We start from the raw sequence: 20,976 nt of genomic DNA on the forward strand, positions 1-20,976 counted from the left end.
TTGCAAGCTCCTTTGACTGTCGGCACAAAGTTTCACATACTTTTTCCAGCATGGATTGGAAAGATTACTCACATCTGTATACATGAAAGTGACATGTCTATAAAGGCGACTGAAGATCAGACCAATTAATGTAGAACTTACAACTCCAATAAAATGTTTTCCTGCTGTTATGTAATAGCAAATTCAAATAATTTTTTTACCACCGGATATGTGAGACAAACCAAGATTTTGCTGGGTGATTCAACTAAAGTGTCTTTTTTCTTCCTTTGAACCTTTAATTAAAAGACTAGTAACCACAAAGAAAGTTTTCAGTTATAAAAAATATGAAACAAATTATTATTCATTATTTTTTCCCTCCTGCGTTCATGCACCTGTGGTAGAAGGCGGCTCCAGTTAGGACAATAGAGTAGTCGTTGGTCCATTTGGAGGTGTAGCCCCAGGCCCGCTTCAGGGGATCCCAGAAGTGGCTTCTGGGAGGATAGCCTACAATCCGCTCAGGGAAGCTCCGCCACACCAAGAAGGCAAAGTTCACCTGCAAGTACAGAAAAGGAAGATTCAGGGTTTTTTTGTTTAGAAATATTAATTTATTCATGTACAGTATGTGGGCGCTTCTGCTGTATGTATTGTGTGTTGTACATGTCCACACACCTCACTTGTCAGTAGGACCGTATCCTCATCCAGACTCAGCACTGCTTCCGTCTCTATGGCAACATGAGGTAGAAACCGACTGGTGGTCTGCGAGAAAAACAAAGTCACTAGTTTTAGCTCTGGTGCTGTAGCCCGTGGGATGGCTGGCTTGTGCTCTGAGAGATTATGAAATACAGTAAATCATGTTGAGTGACTGAGATGGGTGAATCACTATAGGTTTTGCCTTGGGAGGAAGAAAAACGTCTGAAAAGACACACATGGAAGAAGGGTTGAGAAAGTAAATGCTGCACGGATCGGTGGACACGTCAGATAAACACGGATGGTAAGAAAGACCAAAAAAAGAGACATCAAGGCGAAAAATAGATTAGCAGATATAGACAGCGAGTGAGAGACGCATAAACAGACTGAGCAAGCGACAGTTTGTCATTCTGTCACTCAGACGTCACAGCAGGCTACAGCTTGAGTTGTGAGTGGCACTGGCCCTCACCTTCCTCCTGCCATCTGTCACAGTGAGGGGGACAGGCATAGGAGGCCATTTGCTCCGACTGGGTGGCGGTTTCTCGCTGTTCCACAGAATAATGATCTAAAACAGAAGAGAAGTGGAGCTCATGTAAAATGTCGACATATAGATGCATTAGATTGATTAGAAAAGTAGCTGTCATAAATCAGTCAGGGATTTCAGAGGTATGATCCCTCACCCATATGATATCCCATATCCCATATCCCATATGATAGTTTGCTCAATGATAAATTTTCATAGTCTACAGTTGCCTTAGGTACTCAAGTATCCAGACCACTTTAATTTTTGTACTCTTATTCACTTCATATCGGTGAAGTTTAATTTTTGGTGCTCTATGGGGTTTAAGTTTGGCCTTTAACTCAAGAACTACTAGAAACTTGTTCTAAAACCAAGTATGTATGCTTTGGTTTATTGTAATGCTGAGCAGGATTCCTGAGGGGTTTAATACAAATGAAAGTCAACACAGCCAGGCTTTCCCAGCTGATTTGACAAAACCTAAAACTCATTTGGAGATAACCAGTATCACAACAGTGGTTAACAACTTTCTCTTATTAAGTCGGGCTTTCTAGTTCAGGCTCTGTGCAATGTTCATATAAAAAGGTCATATAACTCTTCTTCAACACAAAATGATCCCTATTAGTGCCACACGACTAAATATCTACATAAAAATTGTAACAGTAAAATGCAATACTGTTGCAAAAAAAGCAAGAGATTAAGGCTGCAAAAAACTGTTATTCTGGTACGTTAGCGCACACAGAGCTAAAAAATAAGCATTTTAATTCAAGTTAATTATTTTAATGGCTGAGTGCACTCCCGATGCTTGTTTTTAAGGTAAGATATGGTTTAACAATGTTTATGTCAAAAAAAAAAAAAGTATTCCCGCAGCAGAGAATCTGCATTACACTTAAAATATGGTGCTTTGAACATAACCTGCTCATGACTGCATTGTGTTCAGCATCAGTGATTTATCCAAGTAAAAAGAGAAACTCTTTTGAGAAATATAAAACGCCGATTTTAAGCTTGACGTAGCTTGCTAAACCACTAATCTTACTTTGTAGTTCACCCCTTTGGTCTCAAGTTGCATGTGCTCTTCAGCTGGTTTTCTTCAAGGACATCTCTGTTTTACTCAGAGCAGCTTCTCTTGCAACTTTTAGCTTAAAGACCTGATTGATGATGTGCTCCTGGGGATGGCTGCCCTTTTATTGGCAGATCATCTAATTCCTGCAGAGAACATCTACTGACTTGTTAGAGTGACTGTTGGGTTCCAGGTCACTTTCGCGACCATGGCATTTCTTGCTTGGTTGCACAGTCTGTCCAGATGCACAACTCTATGAAGTGTGGAGACTCATCTTTTTTTCCCCAGCTGCTCAATTTTATAACCTGGTGAGATCTATACTTCACTATAATTTTGCTCTGACATCACTGAATCTTATATATGCACAAACTAAATTATGCACAATCCATTCACTTTACGACAGAAGTTATTGAAGAGGAATTTGAAAAACAGTGGAGAGCACTGCAGCAGGAGTAGACATGGATGCTTTTCAAATGAGAGATTTGCAATAAAGGTATGATAGGCCCCGTGATAAACAGTTAAGAAAATAAATACCTGAAAGGCACTGTAGTACGTTCTCAACATTTCTTAAAATGTGTTTGCTTTGCCTTCAGGGGTTACTGAGTGTAGCTTTATAGAAACATTCACAATTATGCATTTCTTTTTTTTTCTTTTTTTTTTCTTAAATGACATCAGAAACAGCAGTATGCGACATTACGTGATGGCAGAGCTTCAGTTCATCCTTTGTCTTTTTTCTTTTTTTTTTTTTTTTTTTTTTTTAATAAATAGGACAGGGGGAATGAATGAGAGAAAGAGGGGGAGAGAAAGAAAGAAAACCAAAGGGGAGAAGAGACGGTGAGAAGGGGGGGGAAGAGAGAGAAGAAAAAAAAAAAAGAACTCCTGGGTCACCTGTATGGAGAAAAAAAAACAAACAAACAAACAAAAACAAACAGAGGAGACAGCAAACAACAAAGAGTAACATAATAATAGAGAAAACAAAGCACCATCACAATAAACTAGCTAGTCATAGATATCAATATTTACTAAATAATAAACGATATTGTGCAGCATGCAAGATAGACAGCGCACAGTGTGCTTTGAGGTAGCAGCCAAGAAAGCTTTAGTCCGCGTCTGTGAATACCCATGTGTGCATACCTGTGTGGATCAGCATGCTTGCATTCCAAAGGTTTCTCCATGTAATGATCTGCTAGGGAGTGTGGGGGGGCCACAGCCCCGTCCTCCAGGGTGTGAAGCGGGTATGGAGGAGATCAAAACTCCAGACATCCAGAGGCCCCCAGAACACAAGAGACCATGGAAGACCAACAGAGGGGCAGCCGCGCCACTGTCCCAGTAAGAGCTGAGGAGAGTCCCAGATGAGGGCTCGCCCAGCAGCCGCGGAGCAGAAGTCAGGGGGAGTTGCAGTGACGCGCCCGTGAGCTCCGCCGGCCCCCAGCTGTGCCTGAGTGACCGAGCCCCAGGCCGAGAGGCCGGGGGCACCCCACCTCCAAAGGGGCCCGAGCGAGCCCCAGGCCCCAGGCCCCGACAAGCGGCCGCCAAGGAGTGAGCCGGTGTGTACCCGGACGCCCACCCCCAGACACAAAGAACCACCAACACACCGACACCTGAGGGAGTCCGCCACCGGCAGGGGAAGTGGTGGTGGGTGGAGATAGGCCTCCAAACCTTGGAGGGCCTGAGGTGTCCCCAGAGAGGTGGCGTCTGATACCCAACCTGACATATAGACACAGACATACAGGCACACACAGACACAAACATCCATTCCCACCCTCATGCTCTCATATGCACTCACTCCACACTCAACCAACGTGGAGACAGACATAAAGAGACGCTGTACACACGATCACACTCCCCAAGCGTACTCTACAAACCGGGTCTAGGTACCCTTGCCCCTGGAGGGGGGAATTGCACCCAGACCCAGGTGGTGTTACCCTTTTCCCTGCGGTGGGGAGAGGCAGACCACCCCGACTCCGCAGCAGCAGGGAGGCCCCACACCCCAGACCGCAGTCGGACGGCCAACTCCTCCTACTAGCCCTCCCGCTCCAGCAGGCCGCAGAGAATAGGGGTGAGAGAAGACTCCAAACCTCCCTCCACCCGCTCATTGTAGTGTTGATGCATATGTGTTCTAAGGTGCAATTAAAACCCAGGAGGGCATGGAGCTACCTGCCAAGGAGCAGCAGGTAAGCGCATAGTCCCTCCTGCTAGCCCTCAATGACTAAGTGTATTTAAAATTGAGAGGTGGGCAACGACGTCAGGGGTGAGGTATACACCCTGATGGTAATTTGGACTCCGTGATTGTGCCCACCCCCAAGATCCTATATGTATGTGTAATGAGAGTGTGAATAATGTGAATGTCTAAGTTGTGGGACAATTATGCATTTCAAGTTAAACTTACGATTATAATATGTGAAAAAGTGACTACTTTCTGAAGCAACTGTACACACAATCCAACTTTTGCTTATTATTATTATGACAAAGTTACATAGAGAATATCTCAGTATGTACCTGTGAGCAGTACTTTGACTTAGAGACCACCTGAAGTAGCTTCATGATTGGTTGAGACTGGGAGACCAATGGAGAGACAGCATGGATGACAGCAGTGAACTCCTGTCCTGGAGTGACTCCTGAGCAAAGTCATGAAACAAAGATGTGCACATGATGAAATGTCTTATCTGTCTGAACATGCGCAAGGTGCTGCTAATCTAAGCCTAATAATACTAATATTTATTTGTACTGAACATCATCAAAATAATTTCAAGCCACCATGAAGAATCTGAACATTTAAAACACTGTGCTGTAGAGAGCAATGCTGCAGTTTAATGCTGCCGTAATTTATAAAATAATGTATTTAAACCGGATAAAAGAACAAATATTTGGCAGGAATGCAAAATTAAAATCAATACAGACAAGAACTTAAGCAAATATTTGAGAACAATTTGTGTAATGTTGAGTGTGGCGTCTTAATTTTTCATCTCCTTTCCAACATCCTTAGCATGCAATCAAGATTCGCAAGCTGTGCTGATTTGTTTAAATAAACTCTGCATTTACCTAATCCAAGGTAGTAGAAAGGGAAATGTGCAAGATGAGTGGAGTACTCTGGCAGGACCAGCAGACCTCCTGGGAGGTAGTTCCACATGTACTTGTTCCTCGATATGTGAGAAAATACACGGTCCTTAATGATCTAAGAAAGGAAAAAAATTGGATGAGGTTCGACGTGGGTTGCAATGTGAGAAATACATGTTGGCTTTATGCATTAAAGTGGCTGTTGTACTCATCGAGTATGAGCCTGCATCACACTCATTTTTCCCCTTCTAAGCCAGTGCATGAGAATTTTAGAGCTTAATATAAACTGCACTGCAGTTCAAGTCCTGACACACTTGTCTCTGCATATTTTAGGAGTCCGTAATGACAGGATCTGTGTACTTCCCATTGTACACCAATAGGAGGTGTCCATGCAGCAGCAACACTGGCACCTGAAGTCCTCTGCCTCACTGACCTCAAGCTGACTGCACAGCTGTCTCTCGTGCGGAGGTCCCCTCTACATGCTGTATGCATTGTACATAACCAGCTTATCACTAACCTCCAGAACCTTCCTCTTATTATCATTTGCACAAATTCCACACACCAAATTAACTAGGAGCTCCCAGACTCCAGTTCATAAACATCTGATTATAAAGTTTACCACTCGTTCTGTGATTTCTTCAGATTTCAGCAGCATTAAATCTGTTGTTTACTCACATTGACTTTATCAGAGTGTTCAAAAACTTCTTATATAAGGAGGTTTGGCATTTCTTTTTATGCATCATCTAACTGCTGGGCCAACCTTCAAATGACATTCTCTGAGCCAGAGTAGCTATCTTTGCAATGCATTTCTTTGCAGCTTGTTCAAAGACAAAAAAGTGAAGAAAACTCCAAGCTCTTTGTAATTCCGGTTTAAGTTTTTTCTTCTACACCTGATGTGCAGCATATCAAAAGTCATAATAGTCACCAGTAAAGCAGAAACTGGCAGGTTGAGACTGATATTTAAGTAATGATATATAATTTCTATACATTTGGGGGATTTCTCTAAGACGGATCAGATGTGCTCTGCTTTGAAATGTTTCACAGACCTAATTCAACACAAAACTGAGATAGTGAAAGAGTGGAAATACAGACCATGGGCCAACCCTGTAATCATAATGATACAAGGGTGTTTGATTCAAATATGACAACTCTGCTGCAAACCAGTCTTCTGAAAGAGGACTGATGATACAGGACGCAGGCAGGAAAAAGGCACAGGAGTAGTAACTCCGCCTGTGTTTATAGCAGTTTTCACTTGAAACGTTCGAGTTCTGCACATTTCTGAATAGATCTGTATAGCAGCAGAGAAAAACTAGGTTTGCAGTATTACCCACACGCATATTTGTGGGACACGGATCTTGTGTTGACACTAGGGGGTCAAAGCTTAATGTGATACAAGCAAAGCGGATTTGTAAATTCCACTCCCACTTCAGTCAAAGAGCATTTGAGTACAGAGCAGGGCATGCTTTACCGTGAATCCTCAGACTAAAGTGCCAAAGTAACTGGATGTGTAGTAACCTGTCTCATCAGATAGTTCAGTAAGTATTCAAAACCTCACTGAAGTACTAGAGCCAAACTGAAAAAATCTTGCCCTGAACTCACATATTACCTGTTAAGAGAGCTATGTTAGCTTGTTAGCATGTTAGATTGGAAATGTCTGAAAATGCTACAACAAGCAAGTGGTTTTTAAGTGTCCTACATGCTATACCCAGGCAGCACTCCATCCTCTGTTTCAAATCGTGAGTTTGGGCTTTGCCTTTGAATATCTGATCCTGGATTTTACCAACAACATCTGGTTGGATTTTCTGTGGCTGGACCTTATTATCAAGAGTTTGTCCATTCTTGGCCTGACCTCCAGTGTGGTGAGAACTATCTTGTCCACCGAGGAAAAGTAAGCTTCCCACAACATCTGTGTCCTTTGTCGTAGAGCCAGCACTCTCTCGTTCCCTACTGCTCTCACTGTAGATGGCACCTAAAGACAAAAGAGAAAAAATAACATGGTAAAATTTTTAAAAAAGCAATTTAAGAAAGAGAAAAAACAAATACGATTAAGATTTTTCCTTTGATGGTTGTCAATTTAAGGCGTACCTTTTAAAATAGTCTAGAACAGGATAAAAAGAGGGGTTGTTTAATTTGGCCCTCTAAAACATTTAACACAGATCTGATTTAGCGGCTGTCAATCAGATAATCAGACCCTGATTAGTGAGGATAAATTGGGGGTTTTAATGAACCACCAAAATTCATTCATTCATTTTAACTCAAAGTGGAAGAAATGCGTGTTAAACGGTGGGACGCCACAAAAATCTCCTTTTTTTTTGAAAAATTCTCCTTCTTATTAATTACAGTGCATGTTAAAGATGGCTTCACTAATTTCATCTACTGTCTGCCTGCACTCAGCCTTGCATTAGTTGCGCTCAGATCATAGACGATGTGAACATCGGTGTCTAATATACGCCCGTTTCCAAGTGAGACTTTTGCAGGTGTGCAGAAATTCAACTGATGAGGTCAGCTCATTCAACCAATTCTACCCTAATTTGAAAATGTCTCCCTCGCCCTGAGCTCCAGGGAGCTCGTGCCTGCTCATTAGCTGAATGCCAATTCATGTCCTCTATTGGTCAGGATCAAAGCGGATCAATGCAGAGGAGACATGATGTAATTTGTGTGTGAGGGAGAGAGATAAAGGTTGTAGCAGGGAGAGAACTGGCTTTTCTCACTGGCTGTTTATTTGTACGTCCGTGTAACAAGGCGACACGGCGAGAGAGCGAGTGCTTTTGAAATAAAGCTGGATTAAGGCCTTTTGGGGTGTTTAATCTCAAAGAAGCTCGAAGCTGTAACCACCACGTTTGATACAGGTAATGCCTACCTGGATGTTCTGGATGTTTTCCAAGGTCCATGTTTGCATTTAAACTAAGCCAATCCTCTGCACAGATAGAGATAATACTGGCTATCAGTCTTTGTAAGCCTTACAAAGTAGGGTTTAGTGCTTGTGTTTTTCTTAAAAACTGTTTATTCTGTTAAAAATCAAATAATAGAACATCTGATTTAAAAATCGAAAGGTTGCGATACGCCCTAGATCCCTTAAGCTGGCTTCTTTGTTGAATATCAAATCCCTTCACATGTTTCCTCGCTACTGTTGCTGCCAAATAGTGGCATAATTCCAAAAGAAGGTGGTAAAATTTCTCAACTTCGCCTAATCCAACATGACTCCTAAACCAAGGATACATATCTCTGGATATGTCTTTAATTATAGTCATATATTCATCTGCTAGAACTGAAGACGCCTTATTTGATGACAGTGTATAACTTAAAGGCTTGTGAGCCACCCATGAACTAACACAATTGTTTGTTTTCTTCTTTAAATTATGAAAAAACGCAAGTATGTATTTTATGCAGATGTTATGCTAAGACCCAAAACATCCCGAATGAACATCTGGCCGTCAACACAATGTCTGCTTGCATGTGTTAAGGTGTTCACCTGTGTGCGGACACTTGTAAATGCTTATGTCCGTTACCTGAAGTAGTAATCTTTCGTCTCCCTCAATGACCGCTTGGTTCCACTGTATGACGTCAGAAAACGGCAGCTCCCAGCCGTTACTCAGCAGTACTGGGATACACGCCGCCTGGACACACACATGCAAATAGAAATAAGAGTTTAAAGAATCTTAAAGGAAACAGTGAAAATAAGAAACCAACTTGTGTAACGTAGGAGAAAATATAAGATTTGAGAAGCTGCAGATGAAATGGGTTCCTTCTAGTTTCTTATAGCCAGATCGCCCCTGATGGCACTAAACCCAGGATGTAGTGAGACTGCAAAATTTGGCTTTGTGGGAGAGAACATTCGCACGTGTGAGGCCGAAGCTGTAATCACGCTGCGTTACATACATAGATCTGGCTGTGCACGACTAATTCTTGAGAATACATAGAGCCACCCAAGAACCAAGCAGGCCTGCTTTGCCAGAGCCTTCCTTTTTTAAACGCGTAGGTTGCAGTGTCATAGGTTGTTGTTGTTTCCCAAAGAAAAGCGGATTTTGAAACTGGTAACGTGCAGAGAATGCCATGTGAAATTCACAGTCAAAAACAGGCTTATATCCACAGTTGACATCCAGTGAGTCAAAATAGGTTCCTTCTGATTCAGCCCTCCTTAGCTGCTGGCTTGGGCTCCCCTTTGGCAATAAATGCTATAGCTTGATATACAGCTGCATGAATACAATGTAGTCTGGAGGAGTGTAGCCCCAGCTGCTTGGCACTGTGATATCCCAAACTGGGCAGATAATATGATCAATGCTTCTGTGTGTGTGTGAGACCCTCACAGAGTGGCTGGAATGAGTAGTAACTTCATCTCTACTTTCCCTGGATACTCCGGAGGTTTGTTAAACACTGTCATTCATATAGATGCAAACACAGATGTGGCTGACTGGGCTGACTCACTCCACGCTAATTAGGTACAACCACTGAGGGGGACATGTGTGGGGTAAGAGGAACACTGAGGGAAAGAGAGCAGAGAAACTAAGAAGCAGTTGATGCGTTACAGCATAATGCTTCATTGAAGTGGATTTTTGATGTTGTCTTATTTCTTCATTTACTGACAGGTTTTTGATGTTGTTCTCCTTTTTTTTGCTACCCTTGCACCCCCTTTGGTCTTCCCCTCTCTGTAAATCTATCAGATTTTCTCCTTGTTTACTTGGTTTTTTCAATTTCTGTTTGCAGCACTTTCATCTCATCCTGCTCAGTTTTTCTTTCTACTCACTGTGGTCTAGACTGTTGGTAGATCTGGGTTTGTTTCCACCTTTTTTTTTTTAAAATTAAACCACCAGAGAGAACAGCACCGGCAGCTGATATTGTAGAAATCAACCACTCTCTCCGGCCCATCGAGACTTCCACGCTCCAGCGTTCCATCGGAGAATCAACCTGCTGAAGGACACTCGAGCAGGACCTGCACGTGCATGCGTGTGTGGGAATTAGCACCTGGTTAAAACAAGGTCAAATGAAGATCCTCGAGTGATAATCCAAGGCCTTTAATTTTAATTTTGCAGCAGCTCACCGGAGCCTTCTCCCTGAGAGATAAATCACTGTGAGGGTGAGCTTCAAACGTTTTAAAGCCCCCTCTGCCTGGAGGTAGAGGAAAATGAAGGCCTCTGTGCTGTGTAGTTGTTTTTGGTTTGTTTGCATTGGGAGACGAACAAGGGGAGGCTCTGAGCGATGGTGTATGTGGAGGAGTGTGCAAATGTGTGTCTGTGTGTATACTGGAAAGCTGGCAGCAAGTTTCCTACCACAGTGGTAATTGCCAGTTCTTCTGTGGGCTTGGCTAGCACCAAAAAAAAATACAAAAAAATGAAAAATGAAAAATAAAGAGTACACAAGTGAAAAATCTTAAAAAGCGCCTTGAAAGGAAGAGAGAGAGAGAGAGAGAGAGAGGCTGATATGGAGGAAAAAACAAGAAAAAAAAAGGAAGGCAAAGAGGAGAAAGGGACCGTGACAGCTACCTGCTGCCAAGCCGAGTGGGTTGTGTGTGGATTTGTCCATTCAGCAGACATCAGCGGCGGTGGGGCAGGCTGCCACTCCCATAGATGCTTCCGGACTATTCACGCAGTTAGAAACACACACTCACACACACCACGTAGCCCCAGAGAGCAGTGCAGCCAGGGAACACTGTAGCAGCCAGAGAGTTCAGTGTTCAGCAAAGCTAAAAACAGCCACTGCTGCTTCCTGCACTGGTGTGAGACCATCAACTTGGGTGGCAGAGTGAGAACTACAGCACACTGTTAAAGCGTTTAAACTATTCTCTCACTCCACTGCCTGTGGTGTCTTTATTGTTTGTGTGCTTGCACATTTCACTGATGGACTTAAATGAAGGATCCTAGAGTTTGTATAAGTGCTCGCTCGCGTCTGTGTGTGTTAATGGATCCATTTTAGGCTAAAAGGCCTTTCAAATAGCAAATAAAGACTTTATGGCTCAATCTGCATTCAGCATAGCACAAAGGTCTGGGGCAAAACATTTGCAGATGTGACCATTAAGGTGTCAACAACCAAAAACACTGCACAAACCGCAGCTTTGGAACATAAACATTCTGCATTCTTTGCACTTCCCTGTTGATTGAACGGTAGTATGTGAGATGGAGCTTGTTCGGCATGAACGGTTTCACTGCGGTTTAGTTATTCTAACAGCGTTGTGGGAAAATCAGCAGATAATGCTTTGATAGTTACTGTGTTAGTATAGTACATGTGGGATTTTATCTGATTGTTTATGCAGGATTTAGTAAAGTCCTGAAAATAACAACAGCGTTTTGTAAAGAGAAAACTTTTGAATCATGTTTTTATTAGTATGTTACTACATATGCTTGAAAGTAATTACGATTGGTAAGCACACAGAGTCATGTGAAAAAGGTTTTCAGGACTCTGTGCAGTCCAGTGAAAAACCCCATGATTCAGTAGACGTAACCTTCTAGAACAAGTAGCAATAACTCGAATTGTTTTCTGTAGAACTTTCTCTCACATTGTTGTGAAGGAATTTTTGCCCATTCTTCTTTATAGAATTGCTTCACTTGATTGACGTTTGTGCTAACTCATTTATCCGCAGCTCTCTTAAAGTCCTGCCACTGCATTTCAATCAGGTTGTGGTCTGGACTGTGACTGGGCCATTGCAGCACCTCGACTTTTTTATTTTTTTCAGCCATTCAGGTGCGGATTTACTGCTGTGCTTGGGATCATTGCAATGTTGCATGACCCAATTTTAGCCTTGCTTTAGCTGTCAGATAGTCAGAGTTCACGGTCAACTTAATGACTGCAAGATGCTCAGGTGCTGTGCCTGCAACACGAGCTCAAATCATTGCACTTTTACCAATTTGCACACTTTTGCTATGAGGTGTATGTGCCGTGTTTGGTTTTTATTAAATGTGGTGCTGGTTTTCTCCTGGCAACCTTTGCAAACAAGCCATTCTTGTTCAGTCGTCTTCTAATTGGACTGTCGTGAGCTTCAAATTTAACATGCTAACTGAGCCCTGGGGAGTGTGAGATTTGTAGTTTGTAGTTTATCCGAACATTGCATGGAGTAACCTTGTTGTGAATTTGCTAGGGCGTTCACTCCTGGGAAGACTGGCAGCTGTCCCGAATGTTTTCCACTTGTGAACAGTCTTTCGTGCAGTAGAATGATGGACTTCAAATTATTTAGAAACGTCCTTAGAACCCTTCCCAGATTGATGGGTAGCAACAAATGCTGCTCTGAGGTCACTGTTGATGTCTTTCCTCTCTGGCATTGTGTTGAACGCACACTTAAATGTTCCAAACCGGCAAACCAAAACCTCTGCTTTTATAGAGGTGCTCACATTTGATCCTTTTATCAGCTGCATTTTATTAGTATTCCCTGGACGCTTTAACCTCTTAATACGTATAAAAGCAGTAGGGGTGGACTTTTTCACAGGACTGTAGAGACTCCTGTGAAACCTCTCATTATCACACTGTACGCCTTTTGCATAAAACATAATAATGTAAGCTTGTTTGAAACCAAGTTTAAATTGGCAACATTAACCATTCATAATCAAATAAGTAAAAATCTGGCATGATAATAAGATCATCTAATTTGCTTCATTCAGCTCCTGTTGGTATCTTAAGCAAAGAGCCCACCAACTGTTAGATCCTGACTCAAATAACACTAAAGCTCATCGGTACATGAAAGTGTGTAATATGCATGAGCAAGAACAGAAATATATCTAATCTCCAGAGAAATCAATAAAACTGTTGAATCTTTAAGCCATTATTTCGCATAGATGACTGGGCCTGAGAAATGTAGGTGTAAATCGTGAAAAATGACCTATGAGACTTTAAGGTGAATAATGGTCATAGCCAGCATTGTGCACAACAATATATATTTACCTGCAGTGACTCCAGGAAGCGGAAGGAGCCCAAGCGCCGACCTCGAGGCACCAAACAGAACGTGGAGTTGTGGAGGAGCTCCTGGTAATCAAACCTAGCAAAGTGGAATTATAACACATTGTTAGTCTTTATCAACATGCATATATGCAGAGGCAGCATTCATTCCTTATTAGCAACTGACCTTTTAATCCACAGGAGTTATTAAAAGCAGGCATAGCGAGTCATTTGTCATGATTCTGGCTACCTAACCAAGCTATGCAAAGTTTTGTAAGACAGCAGAAAGGTGGAAAAAGAAGAAATGTTATTGTGGCTGGAACCAGTTAAAGGAGAAACTAAAATCTAGAATTAGTCTCAATATTAATATGCTAACTGGTATATTAAAACTAATATTGCTACAGTCAGAATAGTTTTGTAAAAGCAGTGATGATTAAAAGCCGTCACAGTGTGAAGGCCTAATCTACTAAAATGATAGCGAACAAATCGAATACATAGTCTGCCAATGTGGCAGCACATGCTCCCTCTAATACATCAAATTTAACATCTGTCACACATTAAATAAACCAGGATTTTTGTGGCTTTTCATTTCTGATATTTAGTCATAATGGCTCAGATTATGTGCCGTCATAAATCTTCCCTCTGCAGACACGTTGGCACCAGTACAGATAGCTACTGCATGTTGGAAAAGTATCTATCACTGAGCTCATAAGTAAATATGCCCTAATCTCTCTTCTCTGTTGTAGACAAGATGACTTGAACTCATGCCAAGTAAGAAATTTTGAGTGTACCCCTCCCACTGGCTGAGGTCCACTGCCTCACACTCGTATTTCATACTTCTACGATGCACAAGATGCCAAATGGAAACCCCTGAAACAATACTCTCCTTCATACCCTGAGTGGAACAGCAACGGTCGAGTGGCGTAACGGTTTCATGGTAAAGAACTGCGGGGAAGAGTAAACAGATGAGGAAACAAACGGCCTCTTAAGCGAAAGTTCAACTTTCCCCCTTCTTTCTTCCTCCTCCACATCTCATCACTCCACCTCCCTGTTTAAGTCACCCCGCTCTTTTTCCTCAGCCCTCCCATGTCTCGGCATCCGGCGCTCGGCTTGTTGATTTGCAGCAGGAACATCACTGCAAAATATGCCTCCTATTAATCTTCTCGCACCCTCATTCATCTAACCCTTCATGAGTGACAAGATCCAGTCTTCCTTTGCTCCCCAGATGACAAAATTGGGCTTCCATTGCTCATGTTGGCAACGGTTAACACTGGCAGTTCTGGAGTTCAAGATCTGAAAGGATGTCACTGTTATAGCTCAGCGTTGGCTGCGTATCCACTATAAATGTGTCAAAACACACCGAACAGACACACACAGACCTACACAAACACTGGCATCAGTTTACTGAAAGACAGGCCTGTCTGGCGTTAGCTCCAGCTCCGCTCTGATATTCCTCCACCTGTTGATGGAGCTGACAGAGAGATATCTCCACTGTTTTATGCACATGCATACACGCGTAGGTGTGTGATGAGGATCTGTTTGCATGTACAACAGCACCAAACTCCAGTGAGCAGCGCTGATGTACATTTGAAATTAATCTTCCAGCAAAAATAACCGTCATGACTGTTAAAGAGATTTGCACAATGTATTTCTGAGGATTTGCTGTCCAAATCTTGTTCCAAGCTTGAGATTTGGGTAAAGATATGCGTTTAGTTATGCATGAGCAAATGAATTTGTAGATTGCATCTGTGAAAACGTACAGCTCCTCGGTGTATTCGTGTGTCTGAGCAAAGGGAATAAATAAATGTGTAAGTGAGAGTGTGTGCCGCATTCAAAAGTAAATGTCTTTTCTTCTGGAGTAAACACACTGACGTTTTTGGGCTTGCTGGTCTGAGAATACACAGATATTCTCCTAAACTGTGTATATGAGTGTGCACGTGCCTTTGCATCCATCGTATCTAATGCGAAACAGCGGGACCCCGTTGCATTTTTTAAACGTAGCGAGACCGAGCTGGTTAGCCTGACCCACTTCTGTCTCCGGGTTCTGTTGCCTCTGCGTCCCTGCATATGTTTTAATGTGTGTTTGATCATGCATAACTGCGACTCAGCTTGTCTGCATGCAAGTCCGTACAAGTCCGTTTGTTAAATTTTTGTTTGGAAATCTAGATTTTTCTCTAAAACGATTTAAATCTGGGCACTATCTGCTTCCAAGCAGTCACAATGTACAGCAACGCACTAGCTGTCCTCGTGCCACACTTAGAATGCCCCCCTGCAAGTCCTATTCTCTAAGTGCTTCAACCACCATCTGGAACATGTGCTCGATCACTTCCACGGTGTCAAAACGATGACCCTTCACCTCATATTTTGTACTGAGGAAAAGGAAGAAGCCGCAGGGAGTCAAATCTGGTGAGCAGGGTGCTTTGACACACTGTGAGCAGGCAGACACTGACACAGTGACACGCACCACAGTTCAAGTTGTTTGCACTGAATGTTCTCCCTCACACCCGTCAGAACTTTGCAATGCAACTTGGTGCTGACAGTCTAACCCTTGGGGATGAATTCATAGCGCACAACCCTCTGAATGCTGAAGAAAAGTGCAAGCAGTGAGCTTGTCACGTACCTAAGGCCTCCATCACGTTAGTTAAAATTCAACTCAAAATGTAGCCACGTAGCGGTCCTTCACATTCCTTTTCATACACACAGATAGATCCCTACTTTACATTAGCAACGTATGACAAATTTCCACAGCCTGCCTACATTAAACAGCAGCTGAGCGGCAAAATTTGTTGGTTTGTAAGTCGAGGAAGCGTCATTTTAAATGAGAACATAACCATGTGTATGAGTGAATAACTGAGTCAGTGTTTCTGTGAGTGGAGTAGGTAAACCCTGTGAAATAACAATGACTCACTTTGTATTAATGTACGAGTGTGTGACTGCATAGAGGTAATTCTATATTGTGCCAAAAAAGGAGTGCACCGCACTGGATCCCCTGCGTGATAATGTGGGAAAGTATGCATGATGCATGTAATGTGCACACAACGATCTGCATTTTCAGTATTGTGGGGTAAACTTCTGCACATCGCATGCTCGGGTCTCCTCCTCCATCTCTCAGTCCCTTCCCCCCGTTTGACTACCACAGGGTTTAGAGCCGTTAGCTGCTCTTCTCCTCACCTCTGGAACTCCATCCCAGATATTCATAACACTGACTCTTTCCCCACTTTCATATCCTGTCTCAAAATTCACCTCTTTAAACATGATCATCTTCCACATGAATCCTCTGTTTTTAAATGATTTTATATAGTGTAAACTTGTTCCACTGGCTTCGATATTCGCTTACTTTTTGTTACTGCCGGCTAACTGCACCAAATCAAAATATGATTACATGCCTGTGTTGCATGTGCTACTTGTTTCAGCTGACCTGAGACGGGTGGAACAAGTATTGATTTGGGCAATGATGCTTATTAAATGACTTAAACTATCTCTTTTCATTTATTTCAGAACCACGGTAGTTATTTTTGTACACCTGTGAAACTTGTACTTAACATTTTGACACTGGGTGTTGTCTGAATACATTTCCATCTCATTTGTATGCCCCTGATTGCATATTGAGTGTTTGTGGTTTTGTGATGAAGGGTTCTGATTATGTGTACATAATCTGTAGAAGTCAGCACTGCTCTGTGTTTGCATTTGTGCGTGCTTTTGCGTATATGTGTATAAACACACACACACACACACTGCAGCCTTCCAACTTTTTTTCTAATCTCCATGCCTCCCAAGAGAAGAGCTATAGTTAAATATTAAACATCCAATATGGGGGCAATCTACGTAGATGGATAAGAGAAGTTGATTTGTAGTCAAGACACACACTCACGCTCTCTTTTTCCTCTTTTACAAAAACACACACAGATTTATGCCTGATATCTTCATATTTCTATCTTTTTTTAATATGTATTTTTGTCTCATACAGTCACAGTCTCTCTCGCTCTCTCGCTCACTAATGTGCACACACAAAGTGCACAGTGCACAGCAGTTTTTCTCTCTTTAAGTCAAGTCATTGTGTTAACTCAAAAGACACGACGTTGTACTCTCATTCACAGCGCTTTTATTCGTTCCGCCATTTTAAATGGCCTGTAAATGGCCTGTATTTATATAGCGCTTTACTAGTCCCTAAGGACCCCAAAGCGCTTTACATATCCAGTCATCCACCCATTCACACACACATTCACACACTGGTGATGGCAAGCTACATTGTAGCCACAGCCACCCTGGGGCGCACTGACAGAGGCGAGGCTGCCGGACACTGGCGCCACCGGGCCCTCTGACCACCACCAGTAGGCAACGGGTGAAGTGTCTTGCCCAAGGACACAACGCCCGAGACTGTCCGAGCCGGGGCTCGAACCGGCAACCTTCCGATTACAAGGCGAACTCCCAACTCTTGAGCCACGATCGCATACGGACCACAACAACAACACTTCGCGGGCAACCGTACTCTCGCGATAAAACAGAAAATAACAAGTTAACAATCTCCCTCTTTCTTAAAAAAATAAAATAAGAGTATAAACACACCCCTGTAAACATTTGTATACATATATGTATATATTTATATAAACAAAAAAAAACATTTCAAAAGTGCTTTGCTTTACTTAAAGCATACTATCATTGCACACAATAAACAATGGTACATTTGAATGCAAAGACAACTTTGTAGACAAAGGATTACAGTATCCAGAGTCCTTCATCTAGCGCCTTTAGAAGGGTTAAAGGTGAAACTCCCTTTTTCGTCAGACAATCAGCAAGTTGAGATTTTGAATCTGACCAACAAACCTGTCTGATTTTCTTGGCTTGTATGAGCTCTTTAATGCTGCTCATTTCTAGCCTCAGTCTCTTCTCTGTAACCTGCTTAGTAGACTTGAGTGCATCAAACAAGGAATGATTATCAGTTACACAGATCAAAGGAAGAGCGTTTAGACCAGTGTTACCAGTTGTAAGCTCAGAAAAAAGTGTTGCCAGGAAGACAGCACTGTCTATTCCATCTGACATGGCAAGAGTTTCTCCTGCCAGTGTACTTCTGACCACGCGCCTGATTTTTTTAGACTGCCAGAAGAGAGGACAAAACTTTCCTCCTTTACCCATAAGGACGATTAATGCCCCTCCTTGAGTACCGCCATCAGGAAGGTTGCCAAATGAAGCATCACTGAAAACAACCAATGCCAGATCCTCACTGTTACCCAAGTGCTGAAACTTAAGAGTCACTTTCTCTGCCTTAAGTTTACGGATAACTTTGTTCACTTCATGAATAGACTGTACAGTTGCATCTTTGATATTAGATCCAAGGCTACATGTGTCAAACATAACATCAGGCCTTGTTTGTTTGGCAACCCACAAAATCTGTCCTATTTTTGACCTGAGTTGCTCACGTTCTGTTTCACTTAAGGGAGCCTCCCTCTGTACAGCCCGTGCTGCTTGTAGCTGAACCGGTTGTAGGTTGTCAATGTAAAGTTGTTGATGCACCTCTATTACATCATTAACTGTACAAATGTCCATACCAACATAAGAAAAGCTGTCATGTTCTTCACGGCCCACAAGGAAGGTAGATTTCAGTACAGGAATGATATGAGTTGCAAAGTGACTTGAACCAGCCCAAAGGAAATCATCAACGTGACATGCAAGCACTCCTGTAACCTCAGATTGTTCATTCTGCCAATAGAACACTGCAGGATCAACCTGTGATATTTTACCACCAGTTTTGAGCATAATGTCTTTGACCTTATTGTACCAATAAAGTGAAGCATCTGCAAGTCCATAAACACACTTTTTCAGTTTCCATAGAACATTGTCCTTGCCAGCTTCAGGTGGGGGACGAAGATAGATGTCTCTTGACAGTTGCATTCCCTGCAAGAAGGCAGATTTAATGTCCATTGAATTTACTCTCCACTTGTTTTGACATATCACAGCTAGCACCAGTCTGAGGGACTCAGACGCACATGTTGGAGAGTCTTTCTGTAGTTCTTTAGTATTTACCTCTTCAAACCCCCGTGCCACAAGTCGAGCCTTTGGGACAACACCATTAGTAGTTTCTTTGAGTGTACAGACCCATCTAGTAGACACACATTTTTGACCCAGGTCTTTCACTTCATCAAACACACCATTACTTTGCCAGCTCTCAATCTCCTGCTGCTTAGCAGAATCAAAGGAAATATCTTTTGTTATGAGTACATCTGCATCTCTGTTTTCAGCTTCAGTGCAAAGACCATCAACAAGTGACATGTCTACAGCTTTCTTTTCACCTTCACTACCATCATGCTCAAGATATTGCACATTGTACCAGTTTTTGTATTGCCCTTTTGCTTTTCCCGCTCTGCCTAGCACTCTGGCTGTGTGTTGAACACCGTTGTCTCTGTTGGTAAAAGCAATCAGCTGTCCTGATCTTAACTTTACATTTGCAGAGACATGATCAGTGGGTGTAGAGGGCTCATTTGCAGTTTGTGTGACAGACATGTTTTCTGTAGTGTGTGTGACAGACATGTTTTCTGTAGTGTTAGTTTCTCTGTCAATAGTGATGTCTTCTTCCTCACTAATACTCTGTTCCCCATCGGGTGTGTCAGTGTCATCATTTTCAACTGCGTCTTTGTTGTCATCATCAGTAGTACTGTGTGATATTTGTTTATCTCCAGTCCGTGAATCCACTTTAGTCAATCTTGACTGGTGTACTCTTACAAGAGTCCCCCCATGTCTTACAAATACAACAGTTCCATCCTGCCCAATAACTACACCTGGACCCTTCCACTCTGTACAGTCGACTCGTTTGTAGTATACTTTATCTCCTGCCTCATATTTGTCATCTGTAGGCCTAAGTTGTTTGCGTAGTGCTCTCCTGATCCTTTCTGAACACTCTGCCTCAGTAAATGCTTTTCTGGAATCATGTAATGCTGAGATATGTTCAGCTACTCTTGCACTTACAGTTGTGCCCTCTAAGGCAGGTGGCTTATCCATCAACACAGAAGGAAGGTTGGGGTTTTGGCCAAACACAAGTTGATGTGGACTATAACCATGTACATTAAGCATACTGTTTTTGGCCATAAGGGCCCAGTCTAGCGCAGTGTGCCAGTCACATCCTCGTTCCTTTTTTACCTTCAGGAGGATTTCTGTAAGTGTCATGTTATGTCTCTCCAGTAGTCCGTTGCTCCAGGGACTATACCCCGCCGTTGTTTTTACCTCAATGTTGAAGTTTTCAGCCATGTCCCGAATGTCTGTGTTGTTGAACTCTCCGCCGTTGTCTGTGTAGAGCCGTCTGGGGGCACCGTGAATGCTTATGAAGTTTCACAAGGACTTTCTGTTTCTCTTTTGTAGACATTTCAGCAGTTACCATGAGAACTTCATTTTCATTGCAGCTTTCTGTAGTATTTTCATCTCTAATGTCCACACAATAGTGTCCCGAACTAGTGAGCTCTAGGGGAACAGGCTGCTTGAGCATGACAACACTGTCATTCTCCATGTCTAGAACAGTCCCTGCTTTCTTGAGAGACGTTTTGCTCAGTAGTAGTGGAATGTCAACAGGAACTACTTCACTTTCAATGTCACATTTTGTTTGTCCAATTTTTGCTGGAAGTTTCACTTTTCTGCTGGAATACACTACAATACCATCCCCAAAGCGAAATGGTCTGGAGCTGGGGGTTTCTGATTGCAACAGCTTGTTTACTTGGCCTTGGCTGAGGTCACGCATGTAACTATCTAGCCACTTCTGACCACAAGCTGTACGTGTACATGCAGTATCAATAATGGCTGACCCCAGTGCCTCAGTCAGGAAGATTTCAGA

At 42.5% G+C, this 20,976-nt stretch overlaps 1 protein-coding gene across 3 annotated transcripts in view; it reads right to left on the reverse strand.

Annotated features, from left to right (window-relative positions):
- The window catches only part of ext1c (exostoses (multiple) 1c), a 93,883-nt gene that overhangs the window by 2,754 nt on the left and 70,153 nt on the right, over positions 1 to 20,976 (reverse strand). For all 3 annotated transcript variants that reach the window (XM_085396182.1, XM_085396183.1, XM_085396184.1), the window contains exons 3-10: positions 13,167 to 13,260; positions 8,810 to 8,917; positions 7,150 to 7,269; positions 5,286 to 5,418; positions 4,743 to 4,861; positions 1,136 to 1,231; positions 649 to 735; positions 372 to 532 (exon numbers count right to left, since the gene is read on the reverse strand). In XM_085396182.1, the coding sequence (XP_085252308.1) occupies positions 372 to 532; positions 649 to 735; positions 1,136 to 1,231; positions 4,743 to 4,861; positions 5,286 to 5,418; positions 7,150 to 7,269; positions 8,810 to 8,917; positions 13,167 to 13,260 (918 nt within the window). The remainder of the gene's footprint in view (positions 1 to 371; positions 533 to 648; positions 736 to 1,135; positions 1,232 to 4,742; positions 4,862 to 5,285; positions 5,419 to 7,149; positions 7,270 to 8,809; positions 8,918 to 13,166; positions 13,261 to 20,976) is intronic.

Source organism: Rhamphochromis longiceps, linkage group LG22, assembly GCF_057381845.1.
Source record: "Rhamphochromis longiceps isolate RC_006_pf linkage group LG22, R_longiceps_female_GT1.1, whole genome shotgun sequence".
Lineage (NCBI taxonomy): Eukaryota > Metazoa > Chordata > Actinopteri > Cichliformes > Cichlidae > Rhamphochromis > Rhamphochromis longiceps.